Consider the following 26,780-nt stretch of genomic DNA (forward strand, 5'->3'; position numbering starts at 1 on the left):
TATGATCCTGACAATGATCCCTTGATACTTGAACTCTTTTGTTTTTGGTTACTTGGCAATATTTTTGTTCTTTGTCTTGAAAGCTCTAGATTTGGCTAATAATCCTCGGTATTTTCAGTTTGGGGTTACTTCATGAAGGTGCCTGTAGAATCTGTTTGCACTTTGCCTTAGATTCTGATAGATCTGGACAGTTTTCACTTATGATTTAGTGGTGTGGCTGTTTATAATTTTTGAGGAGTCTAATAGTTCATAAAATATTTGTACTTAACCTGTTTTCTAGGTCAGTTGTGCTTGATAAAATGTACCTTATATTTTCTTCTCTTTTTCAACCATTTGATTTTGTTCTAACATTTATTGTTATCTTCTGGAATCACTTAGTTCTCTTTATTCCATTTCTTATTTTTAAGAAATCCATTACTTGGGTAAGGTTTGCCATCTTCTGTTGATAGCTATTTATTCTTTTAATATTTTCTTGAAGAACTCTTCACTTAACAGTTTCATTTTTTTAATCTTTTGTTTCATTTCTTCTAGGTGTTCTTGTGGCCAACGCATTTTTCTCTCTGAGGCTAAGCTTGAAGTGGTTGTGAGGTTACTCTGTTTTTAGTGTACTTCTTGACCTCTTTCTTTGCTTATTTCTTCATACTATTCAATATCTTTTTTCTGTTTACTCATCTTCATTTTTCAGTTCATGATTTGAGACTGTGTCAAGGACAAACTCCATTCCTTCCCATACTATTGAATTGAAGTATTTATCCCCTATTTGCCTTTACTTTAGTTGCCTTGTTTCATGCCACTGACTTCCACCTCCCCTGGTGTATATGTACTCAGAGTGCTAGTGGATTTCAAGCCTCCCTGTAATATCTGAGTTCAGAGTGCTGTGACCTTCAGGACCCTCTGTAGCACCCCATTCAGTTTGATATGGACTTCTGCATACACATCTCAGAGCACTGTCTGCCCCTTTTATCTTCTGTCAGAGTGGCTAGAACTTCAAATTTCTTACCTGCTGGGGCTTCTCTTTCCAATTCTGGACTTCTTACCCTACCTGTACAGAATACTGCTGCCTTCAGTACTCTTAGGAGCATCTTAAGTCAGATTGCTGTAGACTTCTGGCTCCCTTGGACTGTCTTGGTCAGAAGGCTGCTAATCCCCACATTTCCAGTCAGAACACTGCAGGTTTCCAAGTTGCCTGGGCTTTTCTTTCTCTTCACTCTAGGCTTTCTGATAATGCCCTTGGAACACCACTGGTCTAAACACTGACAGGCTTCTGATTTGTTTACTTGAGCTCACACTGATTTTCCTTGTGCTTATCTTTTTGTGATGTGAAATAAGATGGAGCCTACATTATTATATGTTTTAAAGAATTAGTAAGAAAAAAATTTAGTCTAAATATTCTGTTTCACTTTCATCATTAGGTGTGCTATGTCGACTATGGTTTCAGTGAGATTATAGAAAAGACCAAAGTATACAAACTAAACCCAAGATTCTGTTTGCTCTCCTTCCAAGCAACAAAATGTAAACTAGCAGGTAAGCAAACTTTTAAAGTTAACAAAAATTCAATGTGCTTAAAGGCACCATGGATGAAACAATATCAGTGCACTTTATATATATACATGTTCTATATATAATATATATGTATGTGTGTATACACACACTCTCTCTCTGTCACTTTCTTTCTCTCTGAATGACCTAGCCCCAAAGTTCTAATTTCTTTTTTTTTTTTGCCTTTTGGAGGGCAATTGGGGTTAAGTGACTTGCCCAAGGTCACATGGCTAGTTTTTTGTGTTAAGTGTCTGAGGCCAAATTTGAACTCAGGTCCTCCTGACTCCAGGGCCGGTGCTTTGTTCACTGTGCCACCTAGCCACCCCTATCCCCAAAGTTCTTGAAGAGTTAATCCAATTATGGGAGAAATAGAAAAACTAAAATAGTTGGTGACCTCAGTATGCCCCTTTCAGTCCTAGATAAGTCTAAGAAAAATATAACTAATAAAGGAGTTAAGGAACTGAACAGAATTTTAGAATAGTTATGATATCTCTAGTGATTACTGAATGTGAACAGAAAAGAGTATTCGTATTTCCCAGCTGTATATAAAAATCAAGCAAGAATACTACCTTTATTTCATTGAAAAGTGACAGATCTTTCATACAGTATCAAAAAGCTCACATAATATTGGAAAGTGGGTGTACTCATATCTGGGTTTGTGGTCTCTTGGAGGATTCTCAGCTGGGACTTCTGTACCATCATCCTGAGGTTCTAGTATGTCTCTGTAAGTACAGTTGCCTTTGAAATAGTTGAAATTAAAAGATATATGTCGTGTAGGCTGGTAACTACTGGTCAGATATATTGAGTAGTTGTGGAACTACTAATAAGTTCTCACAGCTTTTTTAAATTAATGACACTTCGACACATTATATTTTATCCAATTTCCATGCTTGTGTATTTCCCCCTTAAAGAAATACCTGTTAGCCATCTGAGTGGTAAAGCCCAAAGTTGGGGCAGGAGTTACTATTAGGAACTCTTAAAACAATATTATTAGTTGAGTGTACAGATTGACTCATTCGAATCATTGCATTTATAGTTAGAAGAGAACTTTGAGATTGTCTAGTCCAATTTTCTCATTTTGCAGATTAGGAAACAGGTTCGGAGAGGGGAAGGTGATTTGCCGATAATAAATTTCAGAACCAGAATTAAAATCCAGGTTCTCTGATATTGTTTGATTCCTTTGTTTGTTTGTTTGTTTTTGTTGTTGTTTTTTATCAAATGCTTTATTAACTTCTAGTTTACATCATTCATTTCCGAAAGATTTTGAGTTATAAATTTTCTCCCCATTTTTCCCCTACCCACTACCCTAAAATAGTGATCCCACTGGATATCCCCTCCTCCAATCTGCTCTCTCCCATACCCCCTCCAACTTTCCAGTAGGGCACAGTGAATCTCTATGCCCCAGTGCCTGACTATCTTATTTCCCATTTACTTGTAAAATAATATTTATAATAGTGTGTATACTCACACACACATATTTTAAACATTTGATTTTAAAACTTTGAATTCCAGATTCATTCCCTTCCTCCCTTGTCACCCACCCTTACTGGGAAGATAAGCAATTTAGTATAGGTTGTACATGTGTGGCTAATGCAAAACAATAACATAGTAGATATATTGTAAAAGACTGACTATATTTCCCTCCCTCCTATCCCACCTCCCACTTGTTCTATTCTCTACTTTGATCCTGTCCCTTTTCAAAAGTGGGTGCTTCCAACTTCCCTCTCCCCCAGCCTGCCCTCCCTTCCATCATCCTCCCTCTCATCCCCTTCCCCCCTACTCTCCTGTAGGGTGAGATACCGTATTTAGTGTGTATGTCATTCCCACCCTAAGCCAAATTCAATGAGAATAAGTTTGACCCATTCCCTTTTGCCTTCCTGTTCTTCCCCTCCATTGTAACCATTTTCCCTTACCTCTTCTATATGAGATGGTTTACCCCAATCTGTCTCTCCCCATCTCCTCTCATTATATTCCTAATCCCTTCCCATTAAATTGGTCCTGTGCCCTCTTATCTATGTATACCTGTACACATATATACACGCATTCACATATGTATTCATATGCCCATATAACCTCCTATATAGACATGTATGTATGTATGTATATACATACACATATACATACACATGCATGTACATATATACACACATTTCTATTCCCTTCAATTATTCTCATACTGAGAAAAGTTTCATTAAGTTACAATTATCGTTTTTCCATGTAGGAATGTAAATATTTCAGCTTTGATAAGTTCCATGTAAATAGTTCAACTTTGGTAAGTTCCTTATGATTTCTTTTCCCTGTTTACCTTCTCATGCTTCTCTTGTTTCTTGTATCTGAATGTCAAATTTTCCATTAAATTCTGTTTTCTTCATCAAGAATGCTTGAAAGTCCTCTATTCCACTGAATGACCATATTTTCCCCTGAAACATAATACTCAGTTTTGCTGGTAGGTGATTCTTGGTTTTAATCCCAGCTCAATTGCCCTCTAGAATATCATATTCCAAGCCCTTTGATCCATCAGTGTAGAAGCTGCCAGATCCTTTGTTATCCTGATTGTATTTCCACAATATTCAAATTGTTTCTTCATGGCTGCTTGTAATATTTTCTCCTTTATCTGGGAATTCCGGAACTTAGCTAAAATATTCTTAGGAGTTTTCTTTTGGGGATCTTTTTTAGGAGGTGATCGGTGGATTCTTTCAAGTTCTATTTTGCCCTCTGGTTCTAAAAGATCAGGGCAATTTTCCTGGACAATTTCTTGAAGGATGATTTCTAGATTCTTTTTTTGATCATGGCTTTCAGGTAGTCCAGTAATTTTTAAATTATCTCTCCTGGATCTATTTTCCAGGTCAGTGGTTTTCCCCATAAGATATTTCACATTGCCTTCTATTCTTTCATTTTTTTTTGGATATGTTTAATAGTATCTTGATTTATCATACAGTCACTAGCTTCCATTTGTTCCAGTCTAGTTCTGAAGGAATGATTCTCTTCAGTGAGCTTTTGAGATTCTTTTTCCATCTGGCAAATTTGGCTTTTTAAGGCATTCTTCTCCTCATTGCCTTTTTGAGCCTCTTTTGCCATTTGAGTTAGTCTATTTTTTAAGGTGTTATATTCTTCAGTCAGGTAGTTGACTCTCATTTCATAATTTTCTTGCATCATTCTCATTTCTTTTCCCAATTTTTCCTCCACTTCTCTTATCTGCTTCTTAAGGTCCTCTGTGGCCTGTAACCAGCTTGTATTTTTCTTGGAAGCTTTTGGTGCAGGAGTTCTGACTTCACTGTCTTCCTCCTGTTCCATTCTTTGATCTTTTTTGTCCCCAAAATAGGAGTCTAATGTTGGATTCCTCTATTTGCTTTGCTTCCCTCGTTTACTCAATTACTTGACTTTTGGGCTTTTTGCCACAGTAGGACTCTGCTACCATACCGCGGAGCTTCATCCCAAGTGGCTGGGGTTTTCTCAGCTGCCGAAGGTATTAGTTGGGTGCCCTCTCTGAAGCCTCCACACACTCTTGCAAGTTGGTCACACACCCCTAGGACCTCCACCCTAGACCCCAATCCAGATCCAAGCAGGTTAAAGCAAGAGCGATTACCGCTCAGACTGGTTGCTTGGTGCCCCTACAGTCTGTAGGCTAGGAGCTGAAGCTTCCACGTGGTGGTGGTGGCCATGGTACCTCAGCTGCTTCTCCCTCCAGGGGATAAAAGCTGACTGCACTCCCAGACTACCAGATCCCAAAGTCCACACTGCACTGACCTCTCACTTTGTCCTTTGCATCTGTGGGTTGATAATTCTGGAAACCGCCATGGCTGCTGGTGATCTGAAGTTCCTCCAGCTGGTCGCTGGTCAGGCTGCCCTGGGGCTAAGAACTCCAGCTCACATGGGGCTGGGATCGGCTCCCAGAGCACTGGGCTCATTGCTCCCTGCTGGCCTGCCAGGCTGTCCTCAGCGGGAGGTTAGTTTCTCTGTGTCATTTTGTGGGTTCTGTAGCTCCAAAGTTTGTTCAGAGTCACCTTTTACATGAATTGGAGGTGGCAACCCTGTTTGATTTTTTAATAAATGGGTGTTGGTTTTACCAGATGTGAAGAGAACATTCATTGTTTTGATAAATGGGTTGGGAATAAATGACAAAATTGGTGTAGAGGGCTAGAATAGGGGGGAAGAAATGTGACTGACCCCATTGATGGTTGTGACACGTTCAGCTTACTTGATTCAAGTAGTTATTTGTCTTACAGCTAATTAAAGAAAAATCTGCTCCTCTATAGTGTGATGTCTCTGCTAATAAAATTTTTCTTTGTCCTGGGAATTTTTCCTCTGGGTAAACATTATTAAGAGTGTTTACACTGTAGCATATTTTTGTATAAAACTTTAATAAAGAATATGGATCAAAATATATGACACAAATCCATTTAAAATTTAAGCATTTTCCACTGAAATAATCATTGTTAAGCTGGTAAATAAATGCTGAAAAAGTGTTCAATTGCTTTTCAGGGTTGGAAGTGTTTAATGATGATCCCAGTTTAGTGAAGGTAGTTGAATCTTTAGCCTGTGGGAAGATATTTGCTGTAGAAATCCTGGAAAAAGCTGAGATTCCTCTTGTGGTCCTGTATGATACATCAGGAGAGGATGATATCAATATCAATGCCACCTGTCTAAAAGCACTTTGTGACAAAACGCTGGAGGTGCACCTTCAGGTACTGTGATGATTGCCATTGTCATTGACCATGTGAACTGTGTATCATCACATGAGAAAGTTAGGGTTACTTTAGACCAAGTAATAACGTGAATTAATTTTTTTATTTTAATTGCAAAATCTCGTGAACATTATGGTTTTTAGTGTATCACTATTTGGAAGAAGAGGAATATAGTTTATCACTGTGATTGAAATTAAACTTTTAATTCAAAAACTCTAAAGGAAATAACCTAAATTTACGCCTTGGTGGGGGTGGGGGGAGGGTTTGAAAAATAGAATACACTATAAGGGCAGAAAGAGTGCTTACCAATGCAAATTTTCAAGTATTAACTATTTTCATCATAAATTCTACCACATTTGACCTCTAATATCTCAGTCTACCATCTGATCTATAAAAAAGTGGAAATAGCACCTAAAATGCTAAATGATCTAGAAGAAAAGCTAGACCAGACCAAATATATATGTATACATGTATATGAACTCATATGGTTTATATATCTATCTGTTGATAATAGACCTAAAGAAATATATTATGAAGATGACACAATTGATTCTCAAGAGATCTGAAACAGGGAAGATAAACAACTGAAAAAACACAGAAAACATTACTACCAAAAAAGGTGATTGTAAGGGCATCAATAACTACTCCTCCATCTATGCCCCCTTTCTCATCTCTGACACATGAGAATGATTTCACACATAGAAGGTGTTTGAAGCAATTAAGCTGAGAAGGGAACAAATGGGTCTTTTGCAAACCACATGAGGATCACATCTTCAGAATCACATAATTGAAAAATGCAGTGAACACAGTGAGCTCCTATTGTGTTTATTATTCATCAGCTATAAAAAATGCATTTGACTTCCATGGCATGGTGGGCAGACCACTGGTCTTAGAGGCAGGAAGTTCAGAGTTCAGATTCCCTCTCAGACACTACTAGCTTTCTGAATCCAGAGCAGGCCATTTAAGCTTAGCCTCATTTCCCTCATCTATAAAATGAAGATAATAATAACCTCTCTTATGAACTTGTTTTGAGGATCAAATGAGATTTCATATATATAAAATATATATTTTGAGTCCTCTCTTACGTTCTCCTGGGCACATGACATTTTTTTTCTTATTTCATATATAAGTTTTAATATTTAAGTTCATAATATATTTCTTTTTCTTATGTATTTAAGTCTAAAATTTTGAAAAAAGATTAGAAAAAGAAAAATGAGAGCACACCATCTTTTAGAATGCTTGGATTGTACAAATTGGTATATATTCAGTGGATAACATATTTAAGTAATTTAATAACATTCAAGTTTTGGTTTTTATTTCTTACAGGCTGATGCCATGTATACAAGTGTAAAAGTGACCAATATTTGTTCTGATGGAACTCTGTACTGCCAGGTGCCTTGTAAGGGTCTGTCCAAACTTAGTGACATATTGCATAAATTAGAAGACTACTTCCATTGTAAGGTGAGTGTGCACAATATCATATATATGTCAGTCCAAAGTTAATATACCATTAAAATCTTGAATTTTTAATTCTGAGCCCCAAAGGTATAGTTGTGTGTAGTTTTTTACTGAATTCTCTATAAGTTTCATTTGGAGATACAGAAGTTGTGAAACAGCTATAGTTATCAGTTAATCTCAACAAGTTATCGTTATTAGATAATCAGCAAGCATTTATTATCTATTTTGTGGCCTCTGTGTTAGGTGCCAGAGATGTTGATTACCCAAGGATGACTCTGTCAAATGAACCTCACTAGTCATGTCCCCAACAAGAATAGGGAAGACTCTAGACTGTAGTAAGATAAAAATCCTTACTCTGAAACTTTTCTTTTAATATAGTATTCCAAGCTCCTTTGAGGCTTCAAGACTATACAACTCTATTGGGTATAGTAGGCCAAAGTGTGGGGTCACATGCCCATTATTATAATACTGTGTCTGAATCAGTGTTTGCATTTCTTTGTATTATAATAACTAACATTATAGCACTTCTAAGGTTTGCAACTCCCTTAATTACATATATTATCCAGATTCCTAATTTCTTCAACATGTAGACACAGGAATCAGAATGTGAATTTCCCAGTAATAGTTATAATAATAATATAAATAATAGCATACCTTTACATCGTATTTTAAGGTTTACAAAATACTTTCCTTAGTAATAAAGAACTTTGCATGTTGGGTGTGTTTTTTAAATTTTTGTTTCAGTTCAAAGATACACTCTAAATACTTGGATTTCCCAATAACATAAATAAATTAAAACAGTCCTTGGATTTGAATTTAAAATTGTAAGATGAAGACCATCCTATGATTTGATTCCTTTCAATATTAGTTGAAGGTGTAGTTAATAACACCAAGCTATTTAGTTACCTTGAAATGATTGCTTCAGAGTTGAGTTTCCATGATCTTTGTCAAATGGATCAGATCAATAAAGAGAGTAGTATAGTTTGTCTCTAATGTTAAGTAATAGAAAAGGATTCCAACATTTTCCCTGTTTCCCAAATAAATCTCAGATGTTTAAGCAGAGTGTTGCATACATTTTATGATAGTATGTATCAGTCTATGGACTGCTGCCATGTAATGAAAGTGTTTAGCTATCACATAGACTCTCATTATTGGGAAATCACAAGCCATTTTAGTCCCAGCCAGATACAAAATTTGAATCTCTGTATAACATCCTTGACAGGTGGGTGTCCAGCTTCAACTTAAAGACTATTCAAATTTGGAATAACTTTAAATCTGACTTTCTATAACTTTCACTATTGGCTTGGATTCTGGGACTAGATAGAATAAGTCTAATCTTTATGCCTTATGCCAACCAACCTTTCATGTATTTAAAGACAGGTAGCATATCTTACCCAGGTCTTTATCTTTTCCAGTTAAACATTCCCAGTCCCTAAAACAAATAGTATGGCTTCTGATCTTCTTAGCATCCTAACTAACTTCTTCTGAACATTCTCTAGTTTACGGCCTCCTTAACCATTTTAGTGTCATGGATCCCATTTGGCAATCTGAAGAAACCTATGGACCCCATTTCAGAATAGTGTTTTTAAATGCATAAAATACATAGCATTACAAAGGTTAGTAAAAATAAACTTGTAAATTTTTTCCCTTCTAAATTCCAAGGCTCTCCTGAAATCTATCCATAGACTCCTTGAGGTTCTGTGGACCTTAGGTACATTGTCAACATTTTTCTTAAATGCCACACCTAGATTAAAATATAATGCCTCTACTCCAGATAATACTTTATGAGGGCAGAGTACAGCAGGACTAGCATGGTTCATATGAGTAGACACATAAATGAACATGTACTGTAACACATCATTTTGTATATAGTGCTTATGCTAATGTAACCCAAGCTCATTTTAACTTTGAGCTTGCAGTTCACTGAAAATCCCAGGTCATTTCACTTTAACTGTTTTTTAACAACAGCTCCTGCCTCCTATACTTGTGAAGTTATTTTTTTAAACTCAAATGTAGAATTTTAAATTTAAATTTAAAAAGAGGCAGCAATGTGGAGCAGTGAATAGAGTGCTAATCCAGTAGACAGGAAAGCCTGAGTTCAGATCCTGCCTCAGACATCTGCTGTAGAGGTATAACTCTGGGCAAATCATTCATGCTTTCTGTGACTCAGTGTCCTCATTTGAAAATGGGAATAATATTAGCACCTGCTCCCAGGATTGTTGTGAAGATGATTTTAAAATTTTGCAAACCTTATAGCACCTTATAGCACATAAAATGCTAGTTTTTATTAATATATTATAATTGATCCATTGTTCTATCAAGACCATCCACTTGATAATATTTAGAAACAAAAGTACAACCATTCTTTGAACTTTTGATAAATCTAGTACAAGAATGGGGAACCTGCGGCTTCGAGGCCACATGTAACCCTCTAGGTTCTCAAGTGCAACCCTTTAACTGAATCCAGACTTCACAGAATAAATCCCCTTAATAAAAGAATTTGTTCTATAAAACTTGGACTCAGTCAAAAGATTGCATCTGAGAACCTAGAAGGCTACAGGTTCCCCACCCCTGATCTAGTACAATACCTTCCACGAAGGAGAAATGTTTATATTAAAGCAGCAGGTCTGATTATGTTATAAGCAACATGCTAAAATTACATAGTCATGTAATTGTGTGCTGATGCTGTGGTAGTCAGATTTTTATTGGGAGGAAAATTAAATTATACATTTTTGTTTTACAGAACATGACATCTGAGTACTTTGTTTCATTACCTTTCTGTGGGAAAATCTGCTTGTTTCATTGCAAAGGAAAATGGTCCCGGGTGGAGGTAAAATTAGGTTGTTTTATTTGCTAGATTCTCTTTGATTGACTATTGAGTTTGAGTTTGTTTAGGATAAATGAATAAACAAATACTAAAATTTTAGGTAAATGAAATCCTATTTGAACTTTCTCTGAAGGTGAAATTAGTCTAATTTCATGAAATTGGTGAGTGCGGCATAATTATTGTTATTTAATATATTCACTATACCAAAAGTCTAAGTCTTGTACAGTGGTTATATGCAGGTAGTCTCCAACTTACAGAATTTTAAAAGTTCATTAGTAAACTGTTTGGAATTAGAAGCATTTTTTCTCTATAAAAACAGTACTACACATGGTAAATAGCATCTTAGGCCAGCCTATAAAAACCTGATTAATCCATAATGTACCAGGCAGGTAGGTGACACAAGGAATAGAGCACTGAGCTCGGAACCAAGAAGACCTTAGTTCAAATTCTGCCTCATATACTTGCTCCATGGCCCTGGGCAAGTCATTTAACCTCCATTTGCCTTAATAATAGCACCTACTTCCCAGAGTTGTGGTGAGGATCAAATGAGATGATGTTAGCACAGTGCCTACCACGTAATACGTGCTATAGAAATGTTAGCTATCATTATTTAATATTATTGCTATTGATAAACATATCCAATATATCAGAGAACTGAACCATCAAAGAGAATGACCCACTTCTCTTTCTGTTGCTTCCACTCTTGCTTCCAACTAGGGTTTCTCTCCTTCCCTGATCCAATGTAGAACAACCATTTTAGGTTTTCAACCTTTTTTAAACTGATTTACCAAAGACAAATACTGAAGGATTAAAATATCTCTCTCCAAAACTTTTTTTCCCTTTATTTTTTAACTTTGACTTTACAAAGAAAGACAGACATGTATATAAATGACAGATCTCTGTACACAAAGAACTACAAAAGAGATCCTTTGATATACTGGGAAAGAACACTTGACTGATTCCTAGGTGCTGGGTTCCAGTTAGACAAGTTATTTAACCTCTCTTAGGGTGTTTACTGATTTATAAAATGAGAGAGTTAGATTAGATGATTGATCTTGAAGGTTCCTTCAGAAATCTATGATCCTATGAAAAGTCTTCATTTCAGAAGAAAACCATGCTCAGGCTACTCTTGGTGTCCAGATACACAATCACAGAAGCTGGCCTAGGGCAGGAATGAAGGATGGAACCCTCTAGAGGAGATAAGGGATAATGACCAGAGATAATGGAAAGCAATGTTGGAGCTGGAGAAGAATGAAGTAGTAGCCACTGAGATTTACTTTCCCTTCTTTTTTTCCCTCAACCACTTAAGTCCAGCTACCAAAGACCCTGCTCGGGATTGTTCTGTGGCAAGGAAAGATGGTGAGGAACCCTGTGTATATGTGTTTATCTTCCCATGTTATCAATCAGTGGCGAATGGAAGGAGAAAGAAAGAAGGGACATCCCACATGATAGTATGGAAGGAAATATGGAACTTTCCAGTATTTGGTTTTCCAAATTGACTTTGTAAATAGATCCTTAATAAATTGGGGATTGCCTGTGTCCAGTTTGGTACATTCAAAGAGACCTAACTGGGTGAATATAAAGCATGGAATTATTAGTTAGTCGCCACAACTCTTTATTCTGTAGTATGTGCTGTGAAAATGCACAGATACTTTACTGAAATAAGTATTTTCAAATATACTTGTATAACCTTATATTATGATTTTACATAAATAAGCATGTCTTTATATGATTGGTTATTTTGCAGTTTCACCAATTTACTATGTACTAATAGTCTAATCCCTAAATATTTTTATATTCATATTTACAATTTTGGCTATTCAGTATATTCTCTGCCTGAAGGCTAAAGAGTGGAGTCATTTATTGGAAGTATATGGAATGTGGGGAGAAAAAAAATGCAAGGCATATGATTCTTGTGGTAAAAATTATTTATTTTTCTTGAAGTGTCTCTCTTGAAAAATATTAACTTTATAGCTTAGAGGAAATTTGTCATATCATTGGTAGATATGTAAGTGTAGATTGCTTTCTTTTCTTTTTTTTTTTTAAGCAATTGTGGTTAAGTAACTTGCTGAAGGTTACATGGCCAGTTATTTTTGTGTGGGTGCCAAGTATCTGAGGCTGGAACCGATCCCAGGTCTCCCGATGCCGCCTGGCCGCCCCAGATTGCTTTATTTTCATCATCAAGAGCTCCCTTAGGATGGGATCTAGCCATTGAAATGATATCATTGGCTGATATCCCTAAATCATTCTAAAAGGTTTAGATTTGCTCCTGTTTGGAGCTTTGTTTCAGGTGATGGGAGCTAAAATATCACCAGTGTTCACTTTACAAGCCCTAAGCTGCCCAGAGTTTGCCAGTAAAATAGCCAGTGAGCCAGAATTCATCTTTGGTTCATAGTTTGGTTATATTTCTGGGGTGCAGTTAATGTGCAGGTATGTAACACTTGCATGCTAACCATTGGTTTCAAGTTTAATTGTGGTGGTCTAGTGAAGTAGCAGTGATGGTCTGCTTCCATCCTTTTACCCATAGATGGATAAAAAGATGCCATCCCTGCTGTAAAGCAAAGGGCACTAGTATAGATAAACTAAGGGCATGTCTCAACTTTAATGTTATCCTGTAAATGTGTAAGGCTCTAATCATAAGAATGGGAAGAATGGTTTCTGGGATAAATCCCAAGTCTTCTCCTTGGCATGTAAGGCTGAATAAACTCTCCATTCCTGCCAGGCCAGTCTCTTCCCTTTCACCTGAATATTTCGTGCTCATTCCTACCTGTGCTCCTTTGCTTATACTGTTTCCTGCACCTGGCACATCTTCCTTCCTCTTTACCTCTATTCAGACTCTTTCAAGACCCAGCTTCTCCAGGAAACTTTCCTAGACATTCTAGCCCTACACTGATGCCCTCTTATAGCACCTATTGTCTGTTGTACCACTCATTTTGGCACTTAGTCGTATATTGCCTTGCACTGCTTTTAACTGTTCCATATGTTTGTCTCATCTCCCCATGAGAATGTTGATAGAACTGTGAGCACTCCCTAGAGGACCTAGCCCTCTGCCTGTGCTGCAGTTTCCAGGGGAGCCACAAAGGACTCTTAGTTCATCTTGAGATCCAGGAAATACGGACAACAAGGGAGCTGGTGCAGTGACATGCAGGGTATGTGCTATGTTTGTCTTCCTGCTTGCCTTCTTTCTTTCCTTCTTTCCTTCCAGCACACACCAATTTTGTGTGCTGTAAATGCAAGCTGATCTCTGCCAGTGGGGAAGGGTGAAAGGGCTTGAGGAATGCCTCTCTGTATCTCAGCTTAGTAGAGAGAAGGAAGGGTCCCTAGAAAGCATGGAAGAAATATTATAGGAAATTAGAAAGCAAAATTCCTGGGCATTAAAAAAAAAGAAAGGAAAACAAGTGTCAGGATATTGGTTAATGAAAGATTGTGAGGTATAATTTAAAAAAAAAAATAAAAAGGAGAACCAATGGGAGTCTTTCACCATGGAGAGTAATTTCTGATCTTTGGAAGAAGCAGCATCACATACTCAGTCAACCACTGAGGTGGATCATTGCAGGTGAGAAGACCCTGTTTACCACCCCCAAGAAGAATTTTTGTGATGAATTGTGACTCCTTACTGAAGAGCTCAGATTTAGTTAAATGTAAACCTAATGTGACTAATTAGAAAAAATGTGCCACATTTCTGAAGCGTGATAAAGAGCCTGCCTGAAGTGTGATGAAGACTTCCCCATCACTACCCATTTCTTTTGATTCATATAGAAACACATAGTACAAAAAAGGCACCTAAAAGGTGTTCTTAGTAACATATTTTATATATACCCACACACACGCATGCATGCACATACATGTGCACACATGGTATTTGTGTATATACATCTATCCAGATGGCATTTCCATTTCTCCTGATGATTGAAGATAATTAATTCAACAAACATTTATTGAATGCCCTCTATGGGGCTGGGTGTTATAAGGACAAAAATACAAATAATGATCTTTGACCCCAAAGATCTTATAGTTTTGTAAGGTGTACAGAACATATGCACAACTCTAATGCCAAAGAGAATGTGATGTAACATAATAGAGGTAGAAAAGTAGTAGAAAAATTCAGAAGAGAGGAGGGTTCTTTCTCCCTCGAGAGGATCAGAAAAAATAAAACAAAGATGGTGGCCATTGAGGTGTACACCTTGAAAGAAATAGGAGATTTGGACTGGTTGAAAATGACGAAAGGGACATTCCAGGTGAAAGGAGAAAGAGCGTGAGCAAGAAGATTAAGATGGCAAAACATGAGATGAGTTCAGGGAACAATGTACTAGTAGTCTAGTTTGCCTGAAATATGAAGTTAATGAAGGAAGACAGATTTGAGCCAGATCACAGACAGCTTCTGTTTAGTAGACAAAGGGGAGCTATCAAAAGCTTTGACTTCAGATGAGGAAATAAGGATGAGGGAAGGTGATGTCACCAAGAGTTAGTTTTCTGGAACATAGCTTTTAGTACAGAACAGAAGGCTCCTTTCAAAGAACCAAGTATATGTATCATAAAAATTGGGAAGAATTTGTTAGAAAGGAAACTCCCTTACCCAGGTGAGAAGGGAAAGCTAGATTAAATGGAAATTTGAGGAGGAAGGAGTAATATGCATAATGGAATTGCTTGATATGGAGGTGAAGAACAATGACATTTTTAAAAGCCATGAAAGAGAAAGAGGTGTCCAGTATCTCTAAAGTAAAAATAGCAAACTGGGCACCTTCTGTTGTGACTATTCTAGTAATACAGAGTAGAAGTTGCACAGAAAGTAAACTTGAAATTGTAACACAAAGAGATAAAGATGAATACCTCAATATAACAGAACTCTTATAATGGGATTCATGATTAGAATATGGCAGTGGAAGGCTAGATCTCATTTAAGTATAGCAGAATATGACTTCTAATAATTGAATTTGCCTTTTACTACTGTATCTTGCATGGGTGTCTATTCTGCACATCCTTATCTTGTCTCTGGCTTGGAAGACAAGAATTTCAACTAATTCCACGGCAAACCTACTTTTGATTTGTTTAGAAGACTAGTAAACCATAGGGATACTATAGACAAATTTTATCTTTTGGTTTTGGCACAAGCATAGAATGTTGGTGATGTCCCAGATATGTAAGAATACTAACACAATTTTTAGTTTTATTAAAATAAGATAACATTTGAATCAGTAATCACCTTTTTCTTTACATTGGCCATACTACATCCAAGTTATGTGTTCATTTAGGGGTGCCATATGTTAGCAGGGGTATTAATGATCTAGAGTGAGTTCATAGGAGAGCAGCTTGGCTACAGAGTCGTTCTGGAAATTTTCATATGCAGAAATAATTAAAGGAATTGGGGATATTCAGCTTAGAGGATATAAGGCTAAGAAGGAATATTAGAGTTATATTCAAATATCTGACTGGCATATCTGAAAAACAAAACCAATGGTAAAGGGGAAGCAAATTATAGCTAAATATAAGGAAGAACCTACCTGTTATCTCTCTTGTCCATAGGTATCCCTTTCAACCAGCCAGATTTTATACACTTGCCCCTTTTGAGCAACCCTTCCTCCTGTTAGATTCAAAACAACAACATGATACTAAGTACAGGTACTGAGTACAGGTTAACATGAGTCAGTTAAGAACCTTGCCTACTTTGCCTTTTCCATAAAAATAGAACACATTATGAAAATAACAAAACAAAAAAGCCTTACTTTTTGTATGACTTAGTGTTAGATTTAAAGAAACACAAATAGCTGCCTCCTAATCTTAACTGTTAGTAGTATGTCAGCTCCCTGAGGACAGAGACGGTTGTTTCTCTCTCCCTAGCACCTAAGACACCCAGGGCTTACCACATGGTGGTTGGTACTTCATAAATGTTTGTTGAATTACATCTAATGATGAATCTAATGCATGTACACACACACACACACAAACACACACACACACCACATACCCTGCTTCATAGTTGCCTTATGGATGATGGACTTTTAGCATTATACATTACCAAAGTTGGTAATTATTGAGATCTAAATGACTATTTTCCCTACACACAGTACAGTTATTATTATGTGACTATGCCTTTAATATGACATAGTGCTTCCCTACAAATCTCTCTATGGAGTTACTCTATTTTCTACCCCTTTGTTAATGTCTCTTTTTTCTTTCAGTGTGTGCTACTTCCCATCTTCTTTGTAATCTTCTGACTGTCAATGCCACCTGCTTCTTCTGTATACTACTTTTTCCCCTTTTTTCCTCTTTTTATCATTTCTTTCTTTTCTCTTCTGCTTCTTGTTACTTTTCCCACACCTGTTAGCTTTCTTAAAGAATAGCATCCATTAAATGACAAGGGATCCATTACTTTGAGTTCAATTCAACATTTTTATCAGTGACTTGAATGAAAACTTAGCAGATTTCTGAATGATATAAAAAGCAGAGAAGAATGGAGGACCAGAGAATACAAAAAAAAAAAAAGATCTTGAAAGGCTAAAATGGTGATCTACAACTAACAAGATAAAATTTTAAGAGATAAATTAAAATCCTATTCTTGAGTTAAAAAAAATTGTACAAGTACAGAATGATGGCGGTATGACTAGAAAGCTTTTTATGTGAAAATTAAGAATTTTAGTTAATTTATAGGCTGCATTAACAGAAATGTTAATGGAGAGATAAGTGATAATTCCGTCATATTCTACCCTGGTCAAAAAAAAACTGAAATTATTGTGTTGAGTTTAAGGTATCACATTTTAGAAGGAATATTGATGAACTATGCCTATCTAAGAGGAAGATGACTAAGATGGTAAAGTTACTCAATAATAACTAACATTTACATAGCATTTACTATATGTCAGAGACTGTATTAAGTACTTTACAATTATTATTTCATTTGATCCTCACAACAACCCTGGAAGGTAGGTGGTGCTATTATCCCCATTTTACAGATGAGGAAACTGAGGCATGACAAGGGTTATATGACTTGCCCAGGGTCACACAGCTAGTAAGTATCTGAGGCCAGATTTGAAGTCAGTTCTTTCTGACTCCAGACCCAGAAGGGTGCTGCATGAGATATCAATTCAAGAAGCAGAGAAGTTTTATTTAGGAAAGAGAAGAGTTGTAGGTTAGGGGATAGGATTACTGTCACCAAATATCTGGAGATTTGTCAAAAAGAAGAATATAATGTTTTTTCCTACTTAGCCCTGGTGAGCAGAATTAGGACAAATGGATAGAATGTATAGTGAGATAGTATTCAAGACTCAAGTGCTTAAACTGATGATCTCATTGATGTGAATATTCCTTCCAGTGACATAGATTACAACCTATCCATACTTAACCATCCTATGCAAGTCTTGGTTATGTTCTCCCATAAATTTATCACCTGACGTGCTGGAGGCCTTCTTCCCTTCTTCTGATATCACAAGGATTCCAGTGGAGCATTCACGCTGTCTAGCTGTTATTCCTTATTCCTGCCATGTGATCGCTCATTTTCTCTTTTTGCTCATATATTATAGAGTCATTAAGAAAAACTGCCTAACATTTAAATGTATCTAAAAGTGAAATGTGCTGCTTCGAGAAGTAGTGAATTTCCCATCAATGGAAAATCTTCAAATGGAGACTGAATTACCACTTTTCTAGATAAGATTAATCATAGACCAACTAAATTCTTCATTTCTCCTAAAGTTTACTCATTTAGCCACATTGCAATCAGTCACATTGCACCAAGTATAATCTCTAGAACTTTGGGTCTTAAGCTCTTTCTCTTGTGTTTAGTAACTGAAATGTGACATTCTGTGCTATTTAAGAAAAAAGACTCAAGCGGCAGCCAGGTGGCTCAGTAAGTAAGAGCACTGGCCCCAGAGTTGGGATGACCTGGGATCAAATCCGGGCTCTGATACTTAGCACCACACCCAGAAATAACTGGCCATGTAACCTTGAGCAAGTTACTTTACCCCAATTGCTTAAAAAAAGAGAGAGAGAAAGAAAGAAAGAAATCAAGAAAGAAAAAAGATTCATAAAACGTTTTTTAGAGTACCCACTACTCAGAATGCTCCACTGCAAAATACTATGTTCATTCCTAATTCCAATTTCTATTCTGCTATTGTCTCAGCCTGAAATGCCTTTCCCCCTGGCTCCCTTGAGTTTGCTTATCCAAAGTCTATCTATCCTGCAGAGCTTAGATCAGGATCTTCTCTTACTGTATAGTTGCCATGACAACTGCAGGCTATACACTTCTCTCCCTTTGTGTACAGTTGTTATTTTGGCACTTGTTCTAAAATAAGCCTTGCATTCATTTCTAGTGTAAATCAGAGGATCTCAGGGACAGAAAGGATAAGAATCTTTTAGTCTCTTTCCTTAACTGTGAAGCATGAATTCTCTGAAATGTTTCGAAGTGGTTATTCAACCTTTGAGACCTTTTAGGTACAGGTAACTCACTATTTCCTAAGATAACCCTTCCACTTTTACAGAATTTTTGTTATGAAGCTTTTCCTTGTGATGAGTCAGAGACCTTAAATCCCCTCACCATCCTTTTCAGCCTTCCTTGGGTTATAATACAGCTTGTCACTTTATCTTTTGAAATGTGGCAATCAGAATTATGAACACAGTATTTTAGATGTCATATGACCAGGATAACATACCAGACAACTGTCATTTCCTTTCTATTTAAGCATTATACTTCTATTCAGTGAGGATTTGACTTTGTGCTAAAACTAACTGAGTATGAAGCAAGGAACAACACAGGGCTCTCCAAATGTCATCAAAGATGCATTCTTCTTCCTTTGCCTTGTTAACATAATGTATTTCTTGTGCCTCTCTCTCCCCTCATTGTGAACTGCAAGATACTGAGTTCTGGGCACATTTTAGGAAAGATATTGATAAGCTTGGAGAATGCCCAACAAAGGGCTGCCTACCTGGATGAAGAAGGTGCTTGAGGTCATGCTGTATGAAGTTCATTTGAAAGACCCAGAGAAGAGAAGACTTGGTAGGGACCACACAGCTGTTTTCAAGTAATAAACAAGTAGTCATCCTGTGGAAGAGGACTTCTTTTGCTTGACTGGAGAGGACAAAACTGGGAACACTGGATAGAAGTTGCAAAGAGGCAGATTTAGGTTTAATGTGAGGAAGAACTTGCTGACAATTAGAGCTATCCAGAAGTGAAATGAACAGTACAAAAGTGTAATGACTGCCTCTGGAGCTGGTGGTTTCCCTTTCAGTCTAGGCTTTCCAAACAAAGGCTGGATAACTATGTGTGAGGAAGATTGTCGATTGAATTCTTACTCATTTATGGGTTGGACTAGATCACTTCTGAAATCCTGTCCAACTCTGATTCTGAGAAATAACACTTTAAAAAATCTTCCTTCTTTATTAATTTGAAATAAATTATTTAAAAGTGTTAAAAACTTTTTTTTTTAAATTTTGTTTTCATTAGACAACCAGAAAGCATTTTTTAAGGGGGAGAAAAGAGCTCTTTTTTGTTTCCCATGTCTTCCTGTTAACTCATGCATCCTGCAGTCCACTGAAACTCTCATCTTTTTTTTTAATGAATTACTGCTATATATAGTCTTATCTCCTCCGTCCTATACTTACATAGATGATTTGTTGTGAGCTGAGTATTTGTCTTTATGTTTATTCCTATAGATTTTTGTTTTCTTTGAGTGTGTCCCTTCAGCTTATTGAGGTCTTTTTAGATTATATTTCCCCATTGTTTATTGTATTGGCTATCCCTCTTAGTTTTCCATCACCATCAAGTTTGATAAACAAGTGTATCTTCATCTAAATTCAAGTGTATCTTCATCTAAATTTTGGGAAATACTTTGAATAGAGCATGACTTAAAAACAAAGTCCTGGCGTGGCTAGATGGTGCAATGAACAAAGCACCAGCCCTGGAGTCAGGAGGATCTGAGTTGAAATCTGGCCTCTGACACTTAACACTTGCTAGCCGTGTGACCATGGGCAAGTCCCTTACCCCCAACTGCCCTCCAAAAAGAAAAAAAAAATCCTTGTAGCATACCACTATAGGTATCCCTTTAGGTTAAGATTGATCGATCAATGATTAATCAGTACTCTTTGTGGCCAGTTGTTCAGTTACTTCCAGATCCACCAAACTTTACTTGTCATCCTTTTACCTTCCAAAGAAAGATGTCGTTTTGTCAAATACATGACTGAAATCTAGTTGTAGTGTCTGAGGTGTTTCCCTGTGCTACCAATCTAGTAATTGTCAAAAAAAAAAAGTATTGAAGATCAGTCTGCCATTATTGTTCTTAATGAACTCATAACATCTCTGCTTCCTTGATTACTAAATAGATGTTTTTGAGTAGTTCATTTCAGACTTTTGTCAAGGCCATCACCTTTCCCTCACTGAAAATTTTACCTGGTTCCTGCCCTAGAAAACACCACCTGTTTCCATGTTTGTTCAGTCACCCATAGTGCCTCAGGGACCACAACTGTGAGTTATTTTTATAATCTAGGATGTAATTTGTCTGGGCAGTGAAGGACTGGTTTATTATCTCTGCACTTCTCTTCAGTTTTGGTTCCCACACTCTTAAGGTGTTATCTTTTTAAATCAGTAAGCTAAGAAAAAAGAAAATAAGGATTTGAGTAGTTTCTCCTGTTGTCTGGTATCTGTCATCATTGCTCCATGGACCCAAAGCAGCATATACAATGTTTCCAGTATGCCTGCTGGTCGGAGCACAGACTCTACAGGGAAGGGAGATGGTTGACTGCAGACTGGCCAAGCTTTTAGTGTATCACTGGGGAACTGAGATTAGTGATCAACCTGTCCTACACTGTAATCAGAACAACCTGGCAGTCAGCAATAGTTTTTACTCAGAGAAAATAATCAGTTCATGAATAATTAGAAGTTTTAGCACCTCACTTCCAGTCTCTGAGCCTGTAGCCAAGTAGATTGCCATGGATGTCTATGCGCAATCCAAGATTTAGGACCAGGGTTCAAGCCCTCCAATATTCAGTGTGGTTTCATATTAAACCAAGAGGATATCAGAGTTGGAGAGCTGTTTGATGGCAAGTGAAGTAGCAGCTGGTGACATTACATTTCAGGAGTGAGAAGTGACACCCATCTTTGTCCACTTTGTTCAGATATTGTTCTATATGACATTTCTCTGTTCGTTTCTTATATTTATATATTCTCTTCCATTTTTTTAATTAAAAAAAATTCAGTTTTAAAATGAGGCCTCATCGGGTGGCTAGGTGACGCAGTAAATAGAGCACCGGCCCTAGAATCAGGAGGACCAGAGTTCAAATCTGGCCACAGACACTTAACACAAAAAACTACTAGCTGTGTGACCTTGGGCAAGTCACTTAACCCATTTGCCCTCCAAAAAGCAAAAAAAAAAAATGAGGCCTCATCACTAAAATATTTATTTCATACCGTATTCAAGGCCTACCTGGTGTCATATAAAGACCTCGGTATTATGTAATAGGTTTAAATTTAAAATTTAAACCTATTTTTCAGTGATTGCAAATATCACATTGTTTGTTAAGGGAAACTAGGATTATTTGAAAAATGCCCTTAATCTTTTAATGTTACCATAATGTAGACTAACCATGATTTCCCACAAAGCATTCATTGTGATACCGCTAGCACAAAGAAACAATTAGTCTGATCCAGGATAATGTATCTTATATTCTTAACTGGTTGATTTAATGTAAATGTAATTTTTAGATGAAAACTTTCTTTGAGGAGTATATACTAAGATATACTGTATAAAATGTGCTCTTTGTAGGAAAGAATGTTTATTAAATCTTCCTAAACCTAAATTGCTTAAATAAAACGTAAAAATACATTTTAAATTTATGACAATTGATCAGTTTAGTTGGCTAGTGCTAGTATTTTCTGCTATTTATTGCTTATTTAAGTAGAAAGAATCCTGGTTCTGGAGTCAGACATCCGACACTCAGTATGACTGTGTTACTGTTGGCAGGTCACTTATAGCACCTGGCTAAACCTCAGCTTCCTCATTTGTAAAACTGTGGAGTTAGACTGGCCTCTGATGCCCCTGGCAGCTCTGGCTCTAGGGTCTTGTCAATGTGAGCTGGAATTCTAGTGCTCAGATGTCTTTATGTTTTGTCCATCTTAAGTTAATAAATGCTTTTTTTCATTCTAGATAACAAACGTTCACAGTAGTCGGGCTCTTGATGTTCAGTTCTTGGATACTGGCACGGTTACATCTGTAAAAGTGTCAGAACTCAGAGAAATTCCACCTCGATTTCTACAAGAATTGATTGCAATACCACCCCAGGTAATATATCACTTTAGATAATTTGCAGTATTTGGAGTGTAGCCATAATCACTACTAAATACTCATAAGAAAGCATAGTCTCAGATCAGTCTAAATCCTGTTTTTAAGTTGAAACTTGCCTAGTTTTAGTTGTTTGCTTATTTTCAAAAGTATATTAAAATATTGCCAATTAAAACTTATATTAGTACCAGTCTTTTTTATTATTTATATGAATGTATTTTAAGAAATACAGTTTTGTCATTTCCAAGTTCAGATAGTTAATTAGAAATAAACTAGTTGCATAGTAGGAGTCAGTCTTTAACAAACTGATGAAAAATGATCAGTAAGTAAAATATTGCAAAATAAACAGTACTGGCATTCATATACATGCACTAATACAATTGTATTGTTTCTAAATGTATATTTCTAGAATGCTTAAAAACAAAGTATTGTCATTATTCTCTTTCCTAACCTTTGTCCATTGTTATTATTGTTTAATTGTTTTCACTGGTGACCCCATTTGGGGTTTTCTTGGCAGAGATACTTACTTGGTGGTTTGCCCCTTTTCGAGCTCATTTTACATTTGGGGAAACTGACACAAATAGGGGTAAAGTGACTTGTTTAGGGTCACACAGCTAGTGTCTGAGATCATATTAGAATTCAGATCTTCCTGACTCCAAACCCAGAGCTTTATCTATCCACTGCCCCACCGAGCTGCCCCAATAACAACAACCCTTGACCTTTTCTGAAATAAAAATGAATGTGTTTTATAGTATTGAGTCTCTCCATATTGCCACTAAAATGAAAGCTTAGGATAGCCAGGAGGTCTGAGTACATTTTAATAGGGAAGAGGAGCTCAGAAGAGTCTAGGGCATTTATTGGTGCCTAAGAAAAGCATCATAGTATGGAACAGCTCAGGAGATGAAAATATGAAAAGGGAATCCAGCACAGAAAAGTTGCTAAAAGACAGGGGCCCTGGGAACAAGCTTCACCTCCTTCACCTTTTTGGCCTAGGCTCAGCCCAGATAGCTTTATAGGACCCTAAGAGGAGGGAAAACTCAGGATCAGGGATTTACTGCTTGCTTAGTAGCAGCTGCTCAGATAAAAATGAGGTATGGTAAGAAGATAAGGTAAAAACCAAAGGTTTTTGAGGGTTTTTTTTTTTAATTATGTTAGATTTCAGCATGTCATATTGGGGCATCTAGGTGGCAGAATGGATAGAGTGTCAGGCTTGGAGGCAGGAAGATCTCAGTTCAAATCCAGCCTCACATACTTACTAGCCGTGTGACCCTGTTTGCTTCAGTTCCTCATCTAAAAATGAGGTGGAGGAGAAAATGGCAAGCCAGTCTAGAATCTCAGCCAAGACTTGAACCCCAAATGGGGTCACAGTCAGACATGACTGAAATTGCAGAGCAGCAAATAACAAGAGATAAGATAAAAACCAAAGGCTTTAGTTATGGGGGTAGGGGTAGGGTGTTTGTTTTTTAGTTATCATGTGTTAGATTTCAGCATCTCATATTATCATAGAGTTAGAGATGAAAGAAAGTTTAGAGGCTGTCTAGTTGCCCCCCACCCCATTTTACAGATAATGAAACAGAGGCCCAGAGAATTGAATATACATGAATAAGTCACCAGAGTAGTAAGTGGCAGGTCTGGCATCTCTGCCCAGGCTATGTTCTTCACAAACTGAGAGTTAAAATGCTGTAATGATTTAGTGAGTTTTCATAAGTAGCACTTGATTGCTTTGTTCTTTGGAAATCTCTGAATTATAGAAAATAATGTTTTTATTATAGGTAACACGAAATTTAGAATGGCATAGGCTAAAAACATTCATACATTTTCATTATACTTTTTCCAGGCCATTAAGTGCTGTTTAGCTGATCTTCCACTTACTATTGGCATGTGGACACCGGATGCTGTGCTTTGGTTAAGAGACACGGTTTTGAACTGCTCTGATTGCAGCATTAAGGTTAGCATTTTATCGAACAGCTTAATCACTTAAAGCTCTAACAAGAAAAAGCTATAAATGTAATTGAAAGATTTTATTTTATAGTAAAATGAAGACTTTCTGTCAGAGTTGGTCATGAGCTCCATTATGTTTTTATATATAGGATGGCTTGTGGTTAAATGATTTCTTGTTTGAGAAATTATCCTAAATTTTTGTGATATTTGTAAAATACTTGTCCTACTTTTTGTCCTTATTACTGAAAACATTGAGGTTTTTGTATCCAGGGGTGGGGAACTTGCAGCCTCAAGGCCACATGAGGCCTTCTAGGTCCTCGGGTGTGGCCTTTTGCTTGAGTCCAAGTTCTACAGAACAAATCCTTTTATTAAGGGGATTTGTTCTATGAAGTCTGAATTCAGTCAAAGGGACATAGAGGGCCACATGTGGCCTCAAGGCCACAGGTTGCCCACCCCTGGTATAGCCTTTATTTTGTTCTCTCATTCATGTGCCACAGTTATGCCAATAGGTGTCACTTTGCCACCATTTTAACTGGTGATAAGGAATTAAGTACCCTATACCATGAAACATTTCTCTTTTAGAAATTATCATTAAGTGTAGAATTTTGTATAAATACTTGAGCTTTTATTTTCTATAATAACTTGCCCATGTAGCACTTTATGATTTATTATACAATTTCTTCATGGCAGTGCTGTGTGGTAATTAATGCTGGTTTTCTCCTTTAGTGCCTGGGGAGATTCTGTTGACTGGGTAAAGTGGGCAGTTGGGTATGATGAGTGTGTGGGACTTGCCTATGGTGAGTCAGACAGTTGGTGGTTCCATGGACCCCAACTGAATCTTAATTACAGAGCTCTAACTACTGCACCATGCTGCCTCTTACTAGCATACAAGATTTAGGTATACTTGGCTAACTGGTATGAAATGCATGTATACAATTAACATATACTTTTGAAATGCAGCATAAGTTGAAACTGGCATAATTTGGTTTATAAACAAAAAATAAAGGTTGAAATAATTGCTTTTACTTTTCTTGGATTTGCATTTTAAATTGATTTGCTTGCATTTCTGTTTTTGAACATCTACAAAAGAAATCTGCTAGTTTTGTATCTTTTTTTTTGAGATGTATTTTTGTTTATTTTATTGCTCTTGCCTTGTTTTTTTGCAGCATGGATAGAAAATTCCACTCTTTTTTTCTGTAAAATTTTTCTCCCCTTTCCAGAAATTTTTGTTCTCAATCCATTCATATTGGTCTGGATAAAGTTTTAGTCCATTTCCCCATTAATTTCTTTTTTCTTTCTTTCTTACTATTTTTTTAATGCTAACTTCTGATTTACATCATTCGTTTCTGCCAGATTTTGAGTTACAAATTTTCTCCCTGTTTTTCCCCTACCCACAGCCCCAAAATAGCAGTCCCACAGGCTATCCCCTCCTCCAGTCTGCTTTCTCCCATATTTTCTCCCATACCCCTTTCCTTCCTTGTCACCCACCCTTACTGGGAAGATAAGCAGTTCAATATAGGTTGTACATGTGTGGCTAATGCAAAAAAATAACATGGTAGATATAATGTAAAAGATTGACTATATTTCCCTCCCTCCTATCCCACCTCCCACTTGTTCTGTTCTCTACTTTGATCCCATCCCTTTTCAAAAGTGGGTGCTTCCAACTTCCCTCCCCCCAAGGCTGCCCTCCTTCCATCATCCCCCTTCTCACCCCCCCCCCACTCTCCTGTAGGGTGAGATACCCTATTTAGTATGTATTTCACTCCCTCCTGAAGCCAAATTCAATGGGAATAAGGTTGACCCTTTTGCCTTCCTGTTCTTCCCCTCCATTGTAACCATTTTCCCTTGCCTCTTCTGTATGAGATAGTTTACCCCAATCTGTCTCTCCCCATCTCTTCTCATTATATTCCTCTCACCTCTCAATTTCACCTTTTAAGTATGGTCCCGTGCCGTCTATCTATGTATACCTGTAAACATATATACACACATTCACATATATATTCATATGCCCATATACCCTCATATATAGACATATATATATATATTTCTAATCCCTTCAACTACTGA

General features: G+C 36.9%; 1 protein-coding gene across 6 annotated transcripts in view; it reads left to right on the forward strand.

Annotated features, from left to right (window-relative positions):
* TDRD7 (tudor domain containing 7) overlaps window positions 1–26,780 on the forward strand; it is a 128,899-nt gene that overhangs the window by 90,820 nt on the left and 11,299 nt on the right. For all 6 annotated transcript variants that reach the window (XM_069095348.1, XM_069095347.1, XM_069095349.1 and 3 more), the window contains 6 exons: window positions 1,413–1,524; window positions 6,022–6,224; window positions 7,551–7,685; window positions 10,426–10,512; window positions 22,638–22,772; window positions 24,610–24,720. In XM_069095348.1, coding sequence (XP_068951449.1) covers window positions 1,413–1,524; window positions 6,022–6,224; window positions 7,551–7,685; window positions 10,426–10,512; window positions 22,638–22,772; window positions 24,610–24,720 — 783 coding nt within the window. The remainder of the gene's footprint in view (window positions 1–1,412; window positions 1,525–6,021; window positions 6,225–7,550; window positions 7,686–10,425; window positions 10,513–22,637; window positions 22,773–24,609; window positions 24,721–26,780) is intronic.

The sequence above is a fragment of the Petaurus breviceps genome, unplaced genomic scaffold (genome assembly GCF_028583685.1).
Source record: "Petaurus breviceps papuanus isolate PSGF00001 unplaced genomic scaffold, PetGlider_PUasm1.0 226, whole genome shotgun sequence".
NCBI lineage: Eukaryota > Metazoa > Chordata > Mammalia > Diprotodontia > Petauridae > Petaurus > Petaurus breviceps.